This window comes from Mustela putorius, unplaced genomic scaffold (assembly GCF_011764305.1).
Source record: "Mustela putorius furo isolate JIRA1106 unplaced genomic scaffold, ASM1176430v1.1 tig00003949_pilon_pilon_pilon, whole genome shotgun sequence".
Taxonomy (NCBI): Eukaryota; Metazoa; Chordata; class Mammalia; order Carnivora; family Mustelidae; genus Mustela; species Mustela putorius.
The window spans coordinates 4,442,223-4,459,102 of record NW_025422093.1 but is presented as its reverse complement, the minus strand read 5'-3'; the positions used below and the strand labels follow the sequence as shown (position 1 = coordinate 4,459,102).

The window sequence follows — 16,880 nt, the reverse complement described above, 5'->3', positions numbered from 1 at the left end:
GAGATTTATAATGCAGGTGGAAGCATGCTCAGCATAAGTGTATTTTATTTCATCTGCATCTATTTCTTGTGTAGTTCACAGCCAAATCACCTAAATTTAAGGTCCATATGAAAACAAAAAATCTGGCATCTTACTCACTGGGGTTCCCATTGAATACACTGGGGCAAAGGCAATCCCAGCATCTGTAGAACCCACACGTAGCTTGCCAGCGGTTGTGGTCAGCAAATCTCGTAGAGTTGAGCCTTGCTCATTATTCTGGGACACAGGAGGTGATGTTCTGCTATTTGGAGAATCAGGGCTGTCTTGTTCTTGCTCTTCTTTAATTTGCTTTTCAAGGGCAAATTCTTTGTTTTCTGAAATACAACATTTACAAAATTCAAATAAAATAAGCATGTTATGAAAGTACAGAAAAAACTGGGACCCTACATTTGATAATGAGAGGTAAAAAGTGTAGCACTAGTGATTTATTCACCTGAACACACACCAGAGGATGGATTAGATCCTTCAAAATGGAGTCAAACAGTTTGAATATGAAAAGGCCTTCCTCAATATCTTACACATGTAGCTGAGTTTGCACCTGCCACAAATGAAAAATGCTACAGCTAAGACAGGGAGAAAGTATAGTTTAAGTTACAAATCTACTGCCCTCCTGGTTTTAATGATATGCTCATCCACAAATGATTCTGTAACTAATTCTGATATAATCATAGGAAGGTGTGTTCCTAACAGTAGAAAACAGTGTTTTCCTGAATCTAAGCCATTCATAATGTAAGCAAAAGACAAATGTAAATTGTAATAAGTGAATATTACACACTAATGTACATTGTTGGTTATATTATGGTCCTCTATTATATACTTAGTTATATTTACCTTTTTTTTCCTCTCTGGACTTTTGCTCTGCAAGATCTGCTAACCAATGCAGCGGTGACTGGGATTCTGGAGGAGTTAACTTGCTGTCTGTGCTTTCGTCACTCCCTGGGCTGCTGTTGCCTTTACTCTCAGACTTCTGAGGGTTATTTTGCTGCTGAGACTCAGGCATGCACAGAGAAATTTTATTACTGTGATTAAGAACATTCTGTAAAACCTGTAAGGATAGAGCAATTGAACTTTTAAAATACTACTTTTTCAATCATTCCAAGTTAAAAGTAGTAGTTATATTTATACAGTAACATAGAAAACACAAGTTTACCAAACACAAGTCCTAAATTGGATTTCAAATATCAAAGCTGAGTAATTTAACTAAGTGCTTCATTTGAATAATTAGATAGCTGTACTCACTTGAGATACACCATTCATTGCAGGAAAATTTCCAACTTGTATATTCTGTTTGTTAGTGCAATGACAATGGGATTTAATACCGTATTTTTCTCTAAGAGTGTGCATTGCATCTAGAAGATCTGTCAAAACTACAAAGAAATAATAGTGGTTAATAAAAGGACTGCCCCTTGTTGTTAAGATCCTAAAATATTTTCCTGTTTTTCTTGTACTGGTTTTTCTGTGAAAAAGTGAAAGTGAAAGTGTCCTTTCACTTTTCTTCCCAATTTTTTCTTCATCTCTTCCATCTATTTCAAGTTTGATCATTCAGCCAAATTCATGCTCTCTATTCTTTATTCTCTTACCTCTCCTATTAAAAACTCAGTATGCTCAAAAAAGGGAGAATATCTTAAATCTCATAAGCATTTTCATTATAGTCTAGTTCTCCCCCTCTAAATGGATCCTCTGGGGCTGGGCTTGCCTTAGTAGCTTTATTACACAGAAGATTCTAAGAACTGAACAAGAACAATTCAAGATTAGATAAATCTTACCTCTCCAGTCTATGATACTCCTACATACTCCTAAATAATCTACAGCAAGCAAGACCTATTACACTAAGTAAATAATGTGCGTTAATACTTACCAGAACCAGGTATAATTTGAGTTGGCATTAAATGTTTGTGATCATGAGGCTGTCCCTTCACACACTTCATCCAAGCATACAGTTCTTTATCTGTATGATTACAACATACATACTTTTATATATGTCATGGTTTTATAATTATAAAATTGGTGGCTTATATTTAAAGAGCTTAACAATTTTTTTTTTAAGATTTTATTTATTTGACAGAGGAGAGCAAGCACAAGCAGGGGGCAGCAGGGAGAGGAAGCAGCAGCCCCCGCCACTCCCCGCTGAGCAGAGAGCCTGATGTGGGGCTCAATTCCAAGACCCTGAGACCATGACCTGAGCTGAAGGCAGACACTTAACCAAATGAGCCACCCAGGTATCCCAAGAGCTCAACAATTACATAAAATGTCAACGGTAGCCTTCAATGTTCAGTTTTTTAAAAAATAAGACAGCTCCATCATTCTCAGAATTTTATAAAAACAAGGTACAAAATTGATGTTATTTAGCCTTTTCTAAAATTACCGTTATTTATTGTCATTAATGTATTTGTTATCTCTGACTTATTTGATTTTAGCTTCTGTCACTAATCTCCTTTTATCTCTTCACTATTTTCTGTGCCCAACAGGGCTGCTGCCTGATCTTGAGTACACTAAACTGACACAAATTTGAGGCGACTGCTAACTATTTTCCTTTTATGCTTTCAAGACATGTAGAGGAACTGCCATGAGGTGTCAGAAAGCTGCTATTTTATACAAAATATTTAACTATTATTACTGCCTTCAAACAAGGCTCCATACCTAGAATTGTAAACATACTAAGGCACAGCATGAGGCAAATACTACATAGGAAAAATACTCAATTATCTTGATCTCAAGGAAATCTTTTTCTGTAAATTCAGTGACAAACGACAACTAATGTTGTGGCTGTAACAGCTTCAATAAGGTATCAGAAAACTCATTATATTCAGCATAAAAAATATCTACAACTATTACTTCATGAAAAGCTTCAGAGTAAATAAAATTCAAATCCAGTCTAAAATGGCTAAAACTGCTTTTCTTTAAAAGCTTTCCAACTAGGGGCGCCTGGGTAGCTCAGTCAGTTAAGAGTCTGCCTTTGGCTCAGGTCATGATCCTGGGGTCCTGGGATCCAGTTCCACACCTGGTTCCCTGCTCAACAGGGAGTCTGATTCTCTCTCCCTCTGCCCCTCTCCCCTGCTTGTGCTCTCTTGCTCTCTCTCTGTCAAATAAATAAAATCTTAAAACAACCACCAACCCAAACCCCAACTTTCCTTTCCAGAGCCTACACAGTAACTTATAAATGTTTTCTGTTTATATTTTAGACATGCTAAGTACCACTATATATAGCTACAATATAGTCAATATGAGTTTATTACAATATTTAACAGTGAAATAGATATACAGATAAGAGTACAACTCAAGGCATAAAGGTTAAACTAAAAAAAAAGATACAGTGACTGACAAACTATGCTTTTAAAATTAATAGTACTATGAATATTAATAGCAACACAACTAGGTTTATTATACATACCTTATCTTATTCAAAAAAATACAACATACTTATATATATGCATATAATGTAGCAAAATATAATAGATTTTTAATTTCGAAAAGGAAAATAAAAGTGATATAGAGTCAGGAAAAAGGAATATAAAATGCATGTGATGAAGTTTTCTAACGGTGCAGCTAATTCTATTATCAGAAAATATCCAAATATATTTTTATAATTTTGAGAATAGTAAATGCCTAAAATCCATTCCTTTAAAAAAAAAAATCTATTTATTTTATCGAGAGAGAGACAGAGAGACCACATGCAAGCATGCATGTATAATGGAGTGGCAGAGGGAGAAAACGTTCCAAGCAGACTCTGAGGAGTACAGAGGCCAATGCGGGGCTCAATCTCAACCCATGAGATCATGACCAAGAGTCAGACACCTAACCGACTGCACCATCCAGGTACCCTTAGAATGCATTCCTTACTACAGTTTCACATTTTACTCATATTTTCCATCTTTTGCATATCACAGAAACATCCAGCCATGATGTTTGGAAACATGTCCCTTACTCCAGGGGTCTTTTTGGTTAAGTGCTCAGTGTCTAAGAAAAAGTTAGAAAGGCTTTCGTTACCAGTGGAAAAGATACTGATGGCTAACTCATGGTTTTATCTATCTGATATAAAATTCTGAAAAAGATAATTTTTAGGTGTTAAACAGTTTCTATCACTAAACATAACTTTACTTCTAATAATTCCACAATTTGAATCCTCTCATTTCATGAGGACTTTATCCCAAACAAATTACTGAAAAATTTTAGGTTAACAGTATTAGGAAGCTACTTCCAAATTTGCCTTGGATAAATGTTTTCTAAAAACACTTTAAGCATGAGAAAAGGTGAATTTAGTTACTTCCTTTTTAAATTTTGTATTATCTCTAGTTGTACTAACATGCAGAACACCTGTTTTTGTGCCATTTTATTTAGAAATTAGAAATAATAGCTTCAGAGACTACTTTTATTGTAATAAAGACTTTTTCATTCTCTAAGAACTAGAGGATAAATGATCCTGATGGAGGCATATTCTTGAACATTTTGATTTGAATTTTATGGTCTTAAGGACAGAGAACAAACTGAGGGTTAATGGAGGGAGGTGGATAGGAGATGGACTAGATGGGTGATGGGTATTAGGGAGGGCACTTGTGGTGATAACTGGGTATTGTATGTAAGTGATGAACCACTGAATTCTACTCCAGAAACCAGTATTGGTTATACAGTTAATTACATTAACTTTTAAATAAAAAATTGAAGAAAAAAAAAAAAAACTTTGTGGATCAATTATTTAAAAAAATCAGTTTACATGAGTAAGTGTAACAGGTTCTAGAATGGACTTCAGGCTCCTATACACTGGAATCTGAAAGTAGCAAAGCTTATTCTAAATTGGGCTACATTAAAGAACTACCTGCTTGAGGGGGCCCCTGGGTGGCTCAGTCAGTTAAATATCTGACTCTTAATTTTGTTTCAGGAGAATGAGATCCAGCCCTCATGTCCACGCTCAGCAGGGAGTCTACTTGAGGATTCTCTCTCTCTCTCTCCCTCTGCCCCTACTCACACCCCACCTTTTCTCTTTAAAAGAAATAAATAAATCTTAAAAAACAACAATACCACAACTACCTGCTTGAAATGAGAGAGTGGATCTTACTAATGAGGATAAAAGGATATAGATGCAGTTTTTATTCTAGAAAATCCGGCCATTAATAAACTTCACAAAGCTTCTTTAATGTAATATATTCAAAATAAAGGGAAGTAGGGGGGAAAAACCCCCTCACATACATATCATTTTCCAGATGAGTGATCCTAAAGAAAATGAACATTACAAAAATTTCAGTTTATAGAATTATAAACCAACCTCTAGAACTCTTCCTTTCCTTTGCCTTGTAACAATCTAAGCAGACCACAAATCCACATTTTTGGCAGACCCAATGAATGTTAAACAATGTTGCTTCACATGCGTCACACATTTCCCGGACTCCTCTCACTGCTCTTTTCCAGGCAATTTTGGCTGAAATACAGAGAAATAAAAATTTAAAGGCAAACATGGCTCTTTCACACATAATTTTTGCCGAAATACACAAAAACAAAAACTTAAAGGCAAACCAAGAACATCAAAGGATATATTAACTAAAGATCAACAGATTTCTTGAATTAGTAATTCTCTTCAGAAGATTTACATCTAATGGAGTTTATCAACATTAGCACTTTTAAGACTGACTGAATAATTCTCTGTTGTGAGGGACTATATGCTGTGCATTATTGAATATTTAGTGGCATCTGTGACCTCCACCCATTAGATGCTAGTACTCTATCACCCACCCTCAACCTTTCAGTTACACAACCAAAAATGTCTCCAGTCATTCACTGTTAAATATCCCTTGAGGGACAAACCACTGATTTAAGAGAAAAGGGGTAAAAGACACTAATATTCAGAGTAATTCATGTTAGGTGCTTTACCTATTTTTACACATTTAAATAAAATTAACTACTTTCTAAACAAAGCTATGATAGTTACTCCCATTTTATAATCATACAGTTAAAAGCAAGGAGTAAAGCTGAGATTCAAATACAAATCCATCTAACTCTGAAGACTCTGATGGGGCACCTGGGTGGCTCAGTCGGTTAAGTGGCTGCCTTCAGCCCAGGTCATGATTCTAGGGTCCTGGAATGGAGCCCTGTGTCAGGCTCCCCTGTTCAGTAGAGAGCCTGTTTCTCCCTCTCCCTGCTGCTCTGCCTACTTGTGCACTGTATCAAATAAAGAAAATCCTTAAAAAAAAAAAAAAAGACTGTGATGAACCACACAGCCCCTTCAAAACTTAAGTAATTGGTATGGACTATGTCTTTCTCTGGCAAATGCTGAAATTTCCCCGTTTCACTTCTGAAACACCCCTATGATGCTAACTATACATAATAATGGCAGAAACAGCACAATGCGATTGTGATTTCACCAACTGTTAATCCATTCATTACAGCCTCAGTTGGAAAATATGTTACCTTAAGTACATAAGGTGCATTTGTATGTAAAAAAAAGTGTCATCAAAATTAAGTATCAATGAGACTAGGGAAAATTAGGGACTTAACCCCATTAAGTATACTTGAGAAATTTTAAAAATGAAATGTGTACAGTTGTATATTTAACTTCCTTACCATCCTTTTTCACCCAGGACAAAGCTGTTTTTTCCGATGTTACTAACTGACAGAACTTATCACCTATGATATCCAAGATGTATTTTGAAGTTTCTACATCTAGTTCATCATCATCGTAATTTTCATGTGTCCATAAGCTCATAGCTTCATCATCATATTGGTCAGGAGAAGAAAAACCATCTATTCTAACCACTCCATTTTTACTAAATGACAATCTGAAATATTAAAACATAAAAGGATTAGATACCTAGACAGAAGTCCAGTTTTATAAAGTTGTAAATTTATAATTAATTTACATTTTATATTATAAACATATAGTTATGCTAAAAATAAGAAAATAGGGTAGTCCTTCATATACACACATAATTATTAGTTAAATTTAACAAACTTAAATGACTCCCACAGTGTTATACAAATGGCAATGATAAGCAGCACCAATTTTAGGTTATTCAAGAAATAAGATTCTTTAAATCAAATATACACTATATCCAAGTGTTTGATAAGGACAAGAGTTAAAATCCTGCCCAAATGCTCCTTACAGTAATGCTGTTATTTTACACATAATCTAAATCAAGACCGTCTGAAGTTGAAAATGCCCTAAATTGAGGTGCCTGGGTGGCTCAGTTGGTTTAGCATCTGACTCTTGGTTTTGGCTCAGCTCATGATCTCACGGTCCTGAGATCAAATCCTGAGTTGACCTATTGCGGTCGAGTAGCCTGCTTAAGATTCTCTCTCCCTCTGCCTCTTCCTCTGTACGTCCCCTCTCTCTAAATAAATATATACATACATAAATAAAAAGAAAATGCCCTAAATTACCTTAAGACGTTCACTGGGAGGATTAAAAAAATGCCAAGTACAGATACATTATTTTCATTTTTTTTTAAAGGTTTTATTTATTTATCAGAGAGAGACAGGGGGAGAGAGCGAGCACAGGCAGACAGAATGGCAGGCAGAGGCAGAGGGAGAAGCAGGCTCCCCACTGAGCAAGGAGCCCGATGTGGGACTCGATCCCAGGACGCTGGGATCATGACCTGAGCCGAAGGCAACTGCTTAACCAACTGAGCCACCCAGGCGTCCCATATTTTCATTAATTAAAATGACTATTTATGACTAGGAGGAACAAGGATGACACTCTCAAATGTTTATTAGGAACCCAATTATGTATGTTTAAGTTCCTCTCAGCTTATGACATCCAATTCATGTAATTACTCAATTCAGAAAATCTTAAGATAAATGCTTGAAGGCAAAATTGCCATTCTTTTCCTTGTTGGTGGTTATTTTTGTTATCATATAGTATTTACTCTTTTTACTCACAATCAGGGGATATCAGCATATTACAGTTTATTCTCTTTTTTCAATGGACACCAAGAACATTCCTTTTACCACCATTTCTCATACTTTTATTGCCTAAACTTTTCTTCCTTTTTTTAAAACCAGATTTCTCCCTTTGTTATAATCCATCATTTCACTTCAGCTTTGTGTTATTATTTTTATCTCTTTCCTTTAAACCTGATTTTTTTTTTCCTCCTTAGAGAGGGATGGGGGAGCAGCAGAGGGAGAGACTTAAGCAGACTCCATGCTTAGCAGGCAGTTGACACGGGGCTCTATCTCACAACCTGAGATCATGATCTGAGCTGAAATCAAGAGTAAGACACTTAACTGACTAAGACATCCAGGCGCCCCAACCAACTTTCCTTTTGATTTCTTTTTCATCTTTTCTGCAATTCCATGTGTACGACCTTTTACAACTATTCTTTAAAGTTGTCTGTCCTTTGGGGATTATTGGCTAGAAAGCCCATGAAGTAAAAATAAGAAACAGAACCTATTCTTTTTACTGAACTCTTAAAAGTCTATGGGCCCCTGGCCGGCTCAGTTGGCTGAGCGACTGCATTCGGCTCAGATCATGATCCTGGAGTCCTAGGATCAAGTCCCGTGTCGGGCTCCCTTCTTGGCAGGGAGTCTGCTTCTCCCTCTGCCCCTCCCTCTTCTCATGCTCTCACTCTCATTCACTCCCTCAAATAAATAAATATATTTTTTAAAAAGTTTAAAAAAAGGTCTATATATGACTTTAATATTGAAGAATTATTTAGTAATGCTAATATTACAGTAGAATGTAGGAGAGTAACAACTACAAGTTGTTTTTATACTTACTACAAAACCTGTGAAATGTGACAGGACATGGCACTGACATCCTTCTTCTCCTAACTCATATTTTTATAGCTACACATTTAACAAAAGTATGGGTAGTCCGATGTAATGCAATGACTTTAGTTTAATGCCTAGACTGTTTACCTACATTTATAGACTATTTGATTGCTAGCTAATACACAGATATATATATATAAATAAAACACTGTTTTGGTCAAAGTATATAAACTTTTAAAAATTCCTTAAGTCGAACAAATTACTGTTTCCTATTATTTTCTAGAAAAAATAGTAACATTTTTTCATGAAGGATGAATCAATCCTTCAAAGTAAAAGGCCATATTAACACAAGTAACAATATGAATTATGAATTTAGTCCCATAATTAGCTACTATTAAATTTACCATTAAAAAAGTTTAATACTCTTTTATAATGTTTCAGAAACAGTGAAGCTCAAAGGACTCATTTCCACCTTTATATGGGACCCTAAGAATGACAGTATAACTTTCAATAGCGAATAAACCTAATTAATTATTTTCACTTACCGTCTAAAGTAGTAAAATCTACAAAACACTGGTGAATGAGTTGGTTCTTCTCCTTTTTTACTCCGAATAAGTCTACATTCCCGGCACTTTTGCAAATTAGGCCCTATCTCACAGCAGGAGTCATCCTGTAAAAAGGATTCCCCAGTTTGCTTCAGCTTCTTGACTTTACGCCAATCTTTTAATACTGAACGAGGGATACCAGCTGTAAAACCAGTAGGAAATTATTAACAGGATTAAAATTTTTTTAAAAAGCACATACACTCCTTGAGATAAAATTCAAGACAAGTACACAACTGTCATAATATATTAAGACTATAAAAAAGAACCAAAGACATTATAGGTCTACATCCTCATTAGTAACAGAAAAGTCCACAGCAGCATTTCTATTTACTCACTTTCTATTAATCAAATGAACTCTTATTGTCAGTACACTAGAAATGCAGAGCCGAGTAAATCTTCCAGTTGACTGAAATCTTTACATATTAAATAATCATACTTGTATAACAGCAAACACAGGAATCATTCATTTTCTATGTAAATCTGTAGCTAAAAATATAGCCCTTCTACACAGGAATTTGATATATGCAGGAGAAAGTTCTTTTAAGATCCACCCAAAGAACCTGAAGACCAAAAGTTAATACTTTTAGAAACTACAGGCTAATTCAAACATACCTGTATGATTTTGAAATATCTAATCTGATTCTCCCAAGTTAAGTGTGGCTCATTAAGACAAATGCTAATTTTGGGGCGCCTGGGTGGCTCAGTGTGTTAAAGCCTCTGCCTTCAGCTCAGGTCATGATCCCAGGATCCTGGGATCAAGTCCCACATGGGGCTCTCAGCTCAGCAGGGAGCCTGCTTCCTCCTCCCTCTCTGCCTGACTCTGCCTACTTGTGATCTCTGTCAAATAAATAAATAAAATCTTTAAAAAAAAAAAAAAAGACAAATGCTAATTTTAGAATACCAGCATTTGAGAGAAGAGGGGTAAGCTATTTCTCTTAGTACCTCTCCCTCACGATGATGGTCTCCATTTGATTCAATATACTGACAAGGCCGTTAGTACCTTCTAGAAAATAAAATGGTTTGAAGAAAATAAAAAAGCCAGTATTAACTTGACTTTTTGATGGTAGAAAGAAAAGCATCAGAGAAGTCTAAAAAAAAAAACCTCAGATGACTAATATTTGAAGAAATTATTTATTTATACTCTACATCATTGCCCCATGTTTATTAACTTAAACTTAGCTGTTGTAATAATACCGTCTCAAGTTATCACTCATCCAGAGGACAGATTAAAAAATTAAAAGCAGGGGTGCCTAGGTGGCTCAGTGGGTTAAAGCCTCTGCCTTTGGCTCAGGTCATGATCCCAGGGTCCTGGGATGGAGCCCCAAATCGGGCTCTCTGCTCAGTGGGGAGCCTTCTTCCCTCCCCCCACCCCGCCTCTCTGCCTACCCGGGAGCTCTCTCTGTCAAATAAATAAAATCTTCAAAAAAAAAAAAAATTAAAAGCATGTTTATTTAAAAACAACCTATATTGGGACAAGCCAATATCAAACTCTTAAAAGTATACTTACAATATATCTGTATGTCAGTTATGAGATTTACATAATTTGCTATTTCTGTCATGTTAAAACATATTTCCTACCCTGTGTTTTCTAATTACTCAGATGTTGTAGAACAGAGACAGTTAACTATTCTCCCAAGACTATGCACTTCTTGCAGAAACATGTATCAGACCTTTAAGAGCTCCCACATCACTTACCTGTGCATAGTATAAGCGGTACAATGACAGCAAGGTAACACATCTTATATTGTGTTTAAGCTCTGAGACGACCCATTTAAAATCTGCTTCCAGTTATTAAGACCTTTTAGGATTGTTGCCTGGTTCTTTAAAATGACATGTTTCCCCCTGCTTTATTTCTAACTTAGGGAAGCCATCTGGCTTAATCCACTAAAGAAAGACCTATTACATGCACACAAACCACTTATGGAATAAAATGTTTCCAGAACTTTATATAAAGGGTTTATTATCTCTTCCACTATATATAAGATAGATTTCCCCTATAGAAAGTATCAAAAATTCAGAGCTTTTAGAAGTCAGAATGAACAACAAAAATGGTACACCACTCATAAATTTTTACTTAGCACACTTGCCTCCAATCATTTACTTACTTGTTTACTTATTACACTTAGAATAAGCTAAATTCAATCTATTTCTATTTTGACTAGAAAACAACTATTAACACCAATATGCTTTTACATGCCAGGTAACGGTACAGTTCAAAGAGTATGGATAACCATACCACCGTGAACCACTTAAACAGTATTATAATAAAAAAACAGACATTTCAAGGCAAATCTCAATTCTGTGACACAAAACAGACACTTAGAGCTACTTCTTAAGTTTAAACGGATGCGGGGCTCCTGGGTGACTCAGTGCATTAAGCCTCTGCTTTTGGCTCAGGTCATGATCCCAGGGTCCTGGGATGGAGCCCCACATCAGGCTCTCTGCTAAGCAGGAAGCCTGCTTCTCCTCTCTCTGCCTGCCTCTCTGACTGCTTGTGATCTCTAGCAAATAAATAAATAAAAATATTTAAAACAAAAATTTAAAAAATGTTTAAAAAAATAAATTTAAACGAATACATAAATGTTTTTGTAAACATGAAGGCCCAGGTCATAAAGACGATTTTTATATTATAACTTTTGGTTCTAAATTAGGCTACACATCATGGTAATTAACTCCTTTTACAACTATTACAACAGTATTTGTAAAATAAAATAACTTTCTCTTTCAATTCTATGTATCTTAATTTATTGGCAACATCTAAAATCTAAACTTTGAGAATAAGATATTTAGTCAGCGAAAAATACCTAGTATTCCTTTTACCATTAGAAGATTTTTAACCTTAGTCCTCAATTTATTAGCAAATCCTCAAACACAGTTGCTCTAGCCAACAGAAAACTAGGGAGGAAGAAAACAGAAACAAACACATGCTAACCTTTAATCTCTGATGTCATCACCTTAAAAAATCTTTCTTAGGATACAGAAATTAACTGATTATAATAGAACCAATGGTCTTATAACAGGATTTATATTTAACTTTGATTAGCAATTTCAGTTTATAAAATAAAATTATATAAGAATTTAGTCACGAAAAACAGCCAACTTTTAATTATCATCATGAAAACGCAGCAGATATGAATACATTCCAAAACAGCAGATAAAATCTATTGTGCCTGGCTTTAGAATATACCAAGAAACACAAGTTTCTTTATAGGTGTTATGTGTATATAATTAACACATGTATAACAGTGTATATAATCACATTATATTCTCTAAGTACAGACTTAACTTACTCTTTTTGACTATGAAATAAGGTCGTATTTAATCCATGAGACAGATAATCCACTGAAATTTGGAAGTTAGATTCATAAACTACCAATTTAGAGAACTTTTCTAGATAGCCATAACAAAGGCTAGACAACTCTGGCCATAATTAATAGATGGCAATTAACAGTCACTTATTATTATTTTGGACTTAGGAATAGATGGGGCTTAGAATACTCTCTCTGAGATTAATTTTTAGGTACTAAGGAGGAAGAGATTTGACTAGGCATCACAAGTTGAGGGGAAAGTACTGATTCTAGTCTTTGAGCTCTTGGGAACATGTACATTTGGTCTTAAAATGAAATAGAACAGGTACTTCATTAAGAGTTAATTTTATAAATTTTCATTAAGAGTTAATTTTATAAATTTAATGTCACAAGAGCTTTCTAAGTATTAAAAGCTGGAAGATTCCCATCTCCATTTTCTGTAAATTTAACTCAAGTATTTGTATACCCAATACCAAACAAAGGAAATGTTACATGAAACAGAAAAGAAAACAATTACTGACCACACTAAAAGTCTCTTAAGAATTCACTGGGGAAGTAGAACACATGAGAAAGAAAAAACACCACCATACACAATCCAAAAGTCAAATAAATAGTATGTATCCTGTATCCTCCATTGTCAATGTCCCTTTCATTCTTCTATGTTTGCATTGAGTCTGTCAGCCTCTCTGTCTCTAGTTGAGCTTGTTTTCCTTTGGTTTTTTACTTTCTGACTGTCCTTTTCTATGATTCCATCCTCCTGTTTTTCTCTCCTTCAAATTGCCTCTGGCTTCTACACAGGCATATAAAAAAACCTCATTCAGTGAAAAGGCCCAAATAAGAGGCTTCAAGCATCCAAATGCTTGTGAAAGTACTTTTTGAATGTCCACACTGCCACATATTTCCTATCTTGTATGTGGATGAATACACAGGTATAGTGAACTATTAAGTGCTTTCTGCATTGTGTAACATACCTAAAAAGAAATAAGCAAATTGAGAAAAACCACTTCTAGAGTAAAAACATAGAAACACTTTGTAGTGTATACTACTGACAAGCATCACTTATTTTGTCCCGCTAAGGCCACAAACAAAATGTAAATATTATCAGTTTTGAAACGTTTACTTACGAAAATTCTTCTTGAATACAGAAATGAGCGCACAAAACCACAATCCCTTCCTTTTATTTAGCTTTTACCCATTATTAAGAACTTCCTCAGTGAGTAGCAATATTAGTTAAATAGAAGGTAATTTCAATAAACTTTTGATACCAGGTAAGAGAAATAGAGCCACATCCACATTAACTGAAGCAATTTTCTTCTAAAAATGTGACTTAAAGGAAGTACATGTGAATAGGATTTCTTTTACAACTACATCATGGTAAAGGATTCTTAATTATAAGGAATCCTCTTTTGGTGTGATTTCAACAGTTCTTAGAAATGGTCAAAATTCTGAATAACTACTAAATCACACATTGGCTTGTCAATATGAATGCTAGGTAAAACATGTATCTACAAGTCTATTAAAAATGGAGACAGGTCTTCTCTCATTTCCTTTTTCAGATACTTGTAAAATGCAGAAATGAGGTCAATGAGCACATACAATAGACAAGGACATGCAAACAAAGTCAAAAGATGCCTTTTAGCTCACTAATCTTTCGAGAAAGACACCCTTATTTCTTTAGACAACATTATTTCAAGAACATACAGCCCACTATACCTAAGATTTAAAAAAAAAAAAAAAGCAACTTACCACTATTACTGTTGCTCTGCAATTTCAGTTTACTTTTTTCTTTGGCACTCCTGCTGAGGACCCCATTGGGTTTTAAATCTTCTTCTATGTCACCTTTTTTCTTCTGCAAATCATTTTGCTTCTTTTTGTAAGTTGGCTTAGGTTGCCTCTTAGTCCTCTGCTCTGACTTGCTTTCACTTTCATCTGAGTCTCCACTTTCAGAGCCAGATTCGTAAGTTCTTTTGGCTTTTCTCCTACTGACTTTATCATCTTTTACATATTTATCAACTATGATCTTACTATCTACACTATTTTGTATATCATTAGATGTAGAGGCTATTAAATTGACAGAACATGGCTTAATAATTTCTGATACAGAATTCCCTGAATTTTCCATTTTATTAGTATTTTTATCTTCCTCTGAGTGTCTAGTAAGCCAGGCCTTTTTCAGCTTAGTATGGTAGTTAGGTTGACTTGTCTGGGATGCTTGCCCATTTCCTACAGAGTTTGCTTTGTTTATTGTACTACAGACTACAGTGCTATCCAAAAGAGGGGAGGTTGTAGATGTCTGATTTTTCACAGCATTAGGTTCAGTCTCAGTGACATTACTACTTTTATACTGAGCTGCAGCCAATGCTGCCTTGTGCTTTTTTAAATGGATAAAATCAGTTGTGCCTGAGAACCCAGAACTGGGCTGAGCAGCACTTCCTGTCTGACTACTGGCTGGTGTAACTGGAGCTGTGGTGCTGACCCTGCATTCTTGTATTTGAGCCACTGAATGACTGACACTTTTTGAAGAGGTACATTCTGAGGATTTAGAGGCCAAAATGGTATTTGATAAAGAATAAATTATTTCTGAACCACCCCAGCTGGAAACACTAGTGGTAGTGGCAGCAGATGTGAATACATCCGTTTTGGTATTACACATTGTATTTACAGCAGACATGACTGAACTGGGAACACTGCCCTGTGAGACAGCCTGGACATTTTTTTCAGATTTTATGTGAGCACTGTCTGAATTCACACTTGGCAGAATGATTCTTCCAGTCTCTCCAGCTTCTGCTGGTTTGAGGCAATCTGCTTGGTTTGCCCCAGTTGAAGATCTTTCACTAACTCGATCTTTGGAACCTGACTGCATTGCTGGCACACTCTCAAGTTTTGTACGAGATGGTGGACGTACAATGACAGATGCCATAGCAGCCTGTGACTTTCCACTGCTTTTCTCTACATGCCATTCAGCTTTCTCTTTACTGAGGTTATTATTAGATTTCCACATTTCTGACAAACTTTGTTCAGAAGAACTCTTAAAATGTGCCTGAGAGTCTTTCGGCTCTGGAATTAGAGTTGGAGGCTTTTGTGATTCTTGAACTTTCCCACCAGCATTTACAGGCATGACTGGGGTTAAAGTTGGAGGGGAAAGACTACTATAGTTGCTTTCCTTTCTTTCCAGGCTGTGATGGATTGGTGGATGAAATACTGGTGCTCTGTGCAAAGCAGGCATGCTCCGGAGTGCATTTGTAGAAGAAACTGTCAAATGGGTAGGACTCCTACAATCATTTCTGAAAGTGGTTACTGAGTGAGAAGCAATTTGATGGGGAAGATGTTCTGGTATCTTGCCTACTAAACCTTCACTTTCTGGTTGGTGTTTAATTAAAGGTGGAGGCTTTGAAAGAGATGAAATAAATGAAGTCAGAGTTTGAGGATTAGCTGCTACTGCAACAGAATTACTCTGTTTTTCAGTGTAAATATTTGAAACCTCTTTGGATGGATATGACCGTGGTGGTTCATTGACCACACTATTAGATAATGTAGTGAAATAGTTACTTTGGGGCAAACTCTGAGGCACTGAGTGCTTCATTTTATAAAGATCTGATACTGAACATTCTACATCTTTGTCTTGTTTGAGGATGACATGGCTTTTAGGGCTAGAAGATGACAATGGTACTCTGGAATAATTATCCCTCTCACCCTCAAGCCCCTTGACTTTAGTTGTAAAGGGAGCAACATCAATACTTTCTTGAAGGATTCGACGATGTTCCTCCTTATATTTGTGTAATCTCTCTCCAGTTTCCTGGGGTTGTCTCTGTAATTGATTCAGTACAGGATCCACAAAATGTCTGTGCAATAAACCATCTTTTCCAGTCTGTGATCTATTTAGATCCAAGTCATTTTTCGCTGATGTGGATGCAACAGAACGTAAAGGTTCAATAAAAGATTTCCTCTCCAATTCACTGTAAAGAAAACACACATAAAGGTTTCTATAATAACTTTTTCTTGAATGATATGAAGATAGCATCTATGCGATATTATGAAAGTAAAACACAACTTTGCATTTACTTTAATACTCCTGAGTATATTAGAAAATATATCAAAATGGAAAGAACAGTACTCATTCAAAGCTTACTTTTAAGATGTTTATTAAATTAAAATAACCTGTTTAGAACGTGAATTAAGAAAAACTATAAAAAACAGAGTTTTTTTTTTGTTTTGTTTTTGTTTTTAAAGA

General features: G+C 35.5%; 1 protein-coding gene across 5 annotated transcripts in view; it reads right to left on the bottom strand.

Annotated features, from left to right (window-relative positions):
- Positions 1–16,880, bottom strand: part of JMJD1C (jumonji domain containing 1C) — a 322,492-nt gene that overhangs the window by 20,367 nt on the left and 285,245 nt on the right. For 3 of the 5 annotated variants that reach the window (XM_045069890.1, XM_004765693.3, XM_013063046.2), the window contains 8 exons: positions 14,396–16,605; positions 9,282–9,483; positions 6,592–6,806; positions 5,300–5,452; positions 1,898–1,987; positions 1,279–1,406; positions 871–1,084; positions 139–353 (listed from right to left, as the gene is read on the bottom strand). In XM_045069890.1, coding sequence (XP_044925825.1) covers positions 139–353; positions 871–1,084; positions 1,279–1,406; positions 1,898–1,987; positions 5,300–5,452; positions 6,592–6,806; positions 9,282–9,483; positions 14,396–16,605 — 3,427 coding nt within the window. Of the gene's footprint in view, positions 1–138; positions 356–472; positions 578–870; positions 1,085–1,278; positions 1,407–1,897; positions 1,988–5,299; positions 5,453–6,591; positions 6,807–9,281; positions 9,484–14,395; positions 16,606–16,880 lie in introns of those variants that run through there. The other 2 variants (XM_045069892.1, XM_045069891.1) reach the window with 2 other exon arrangements.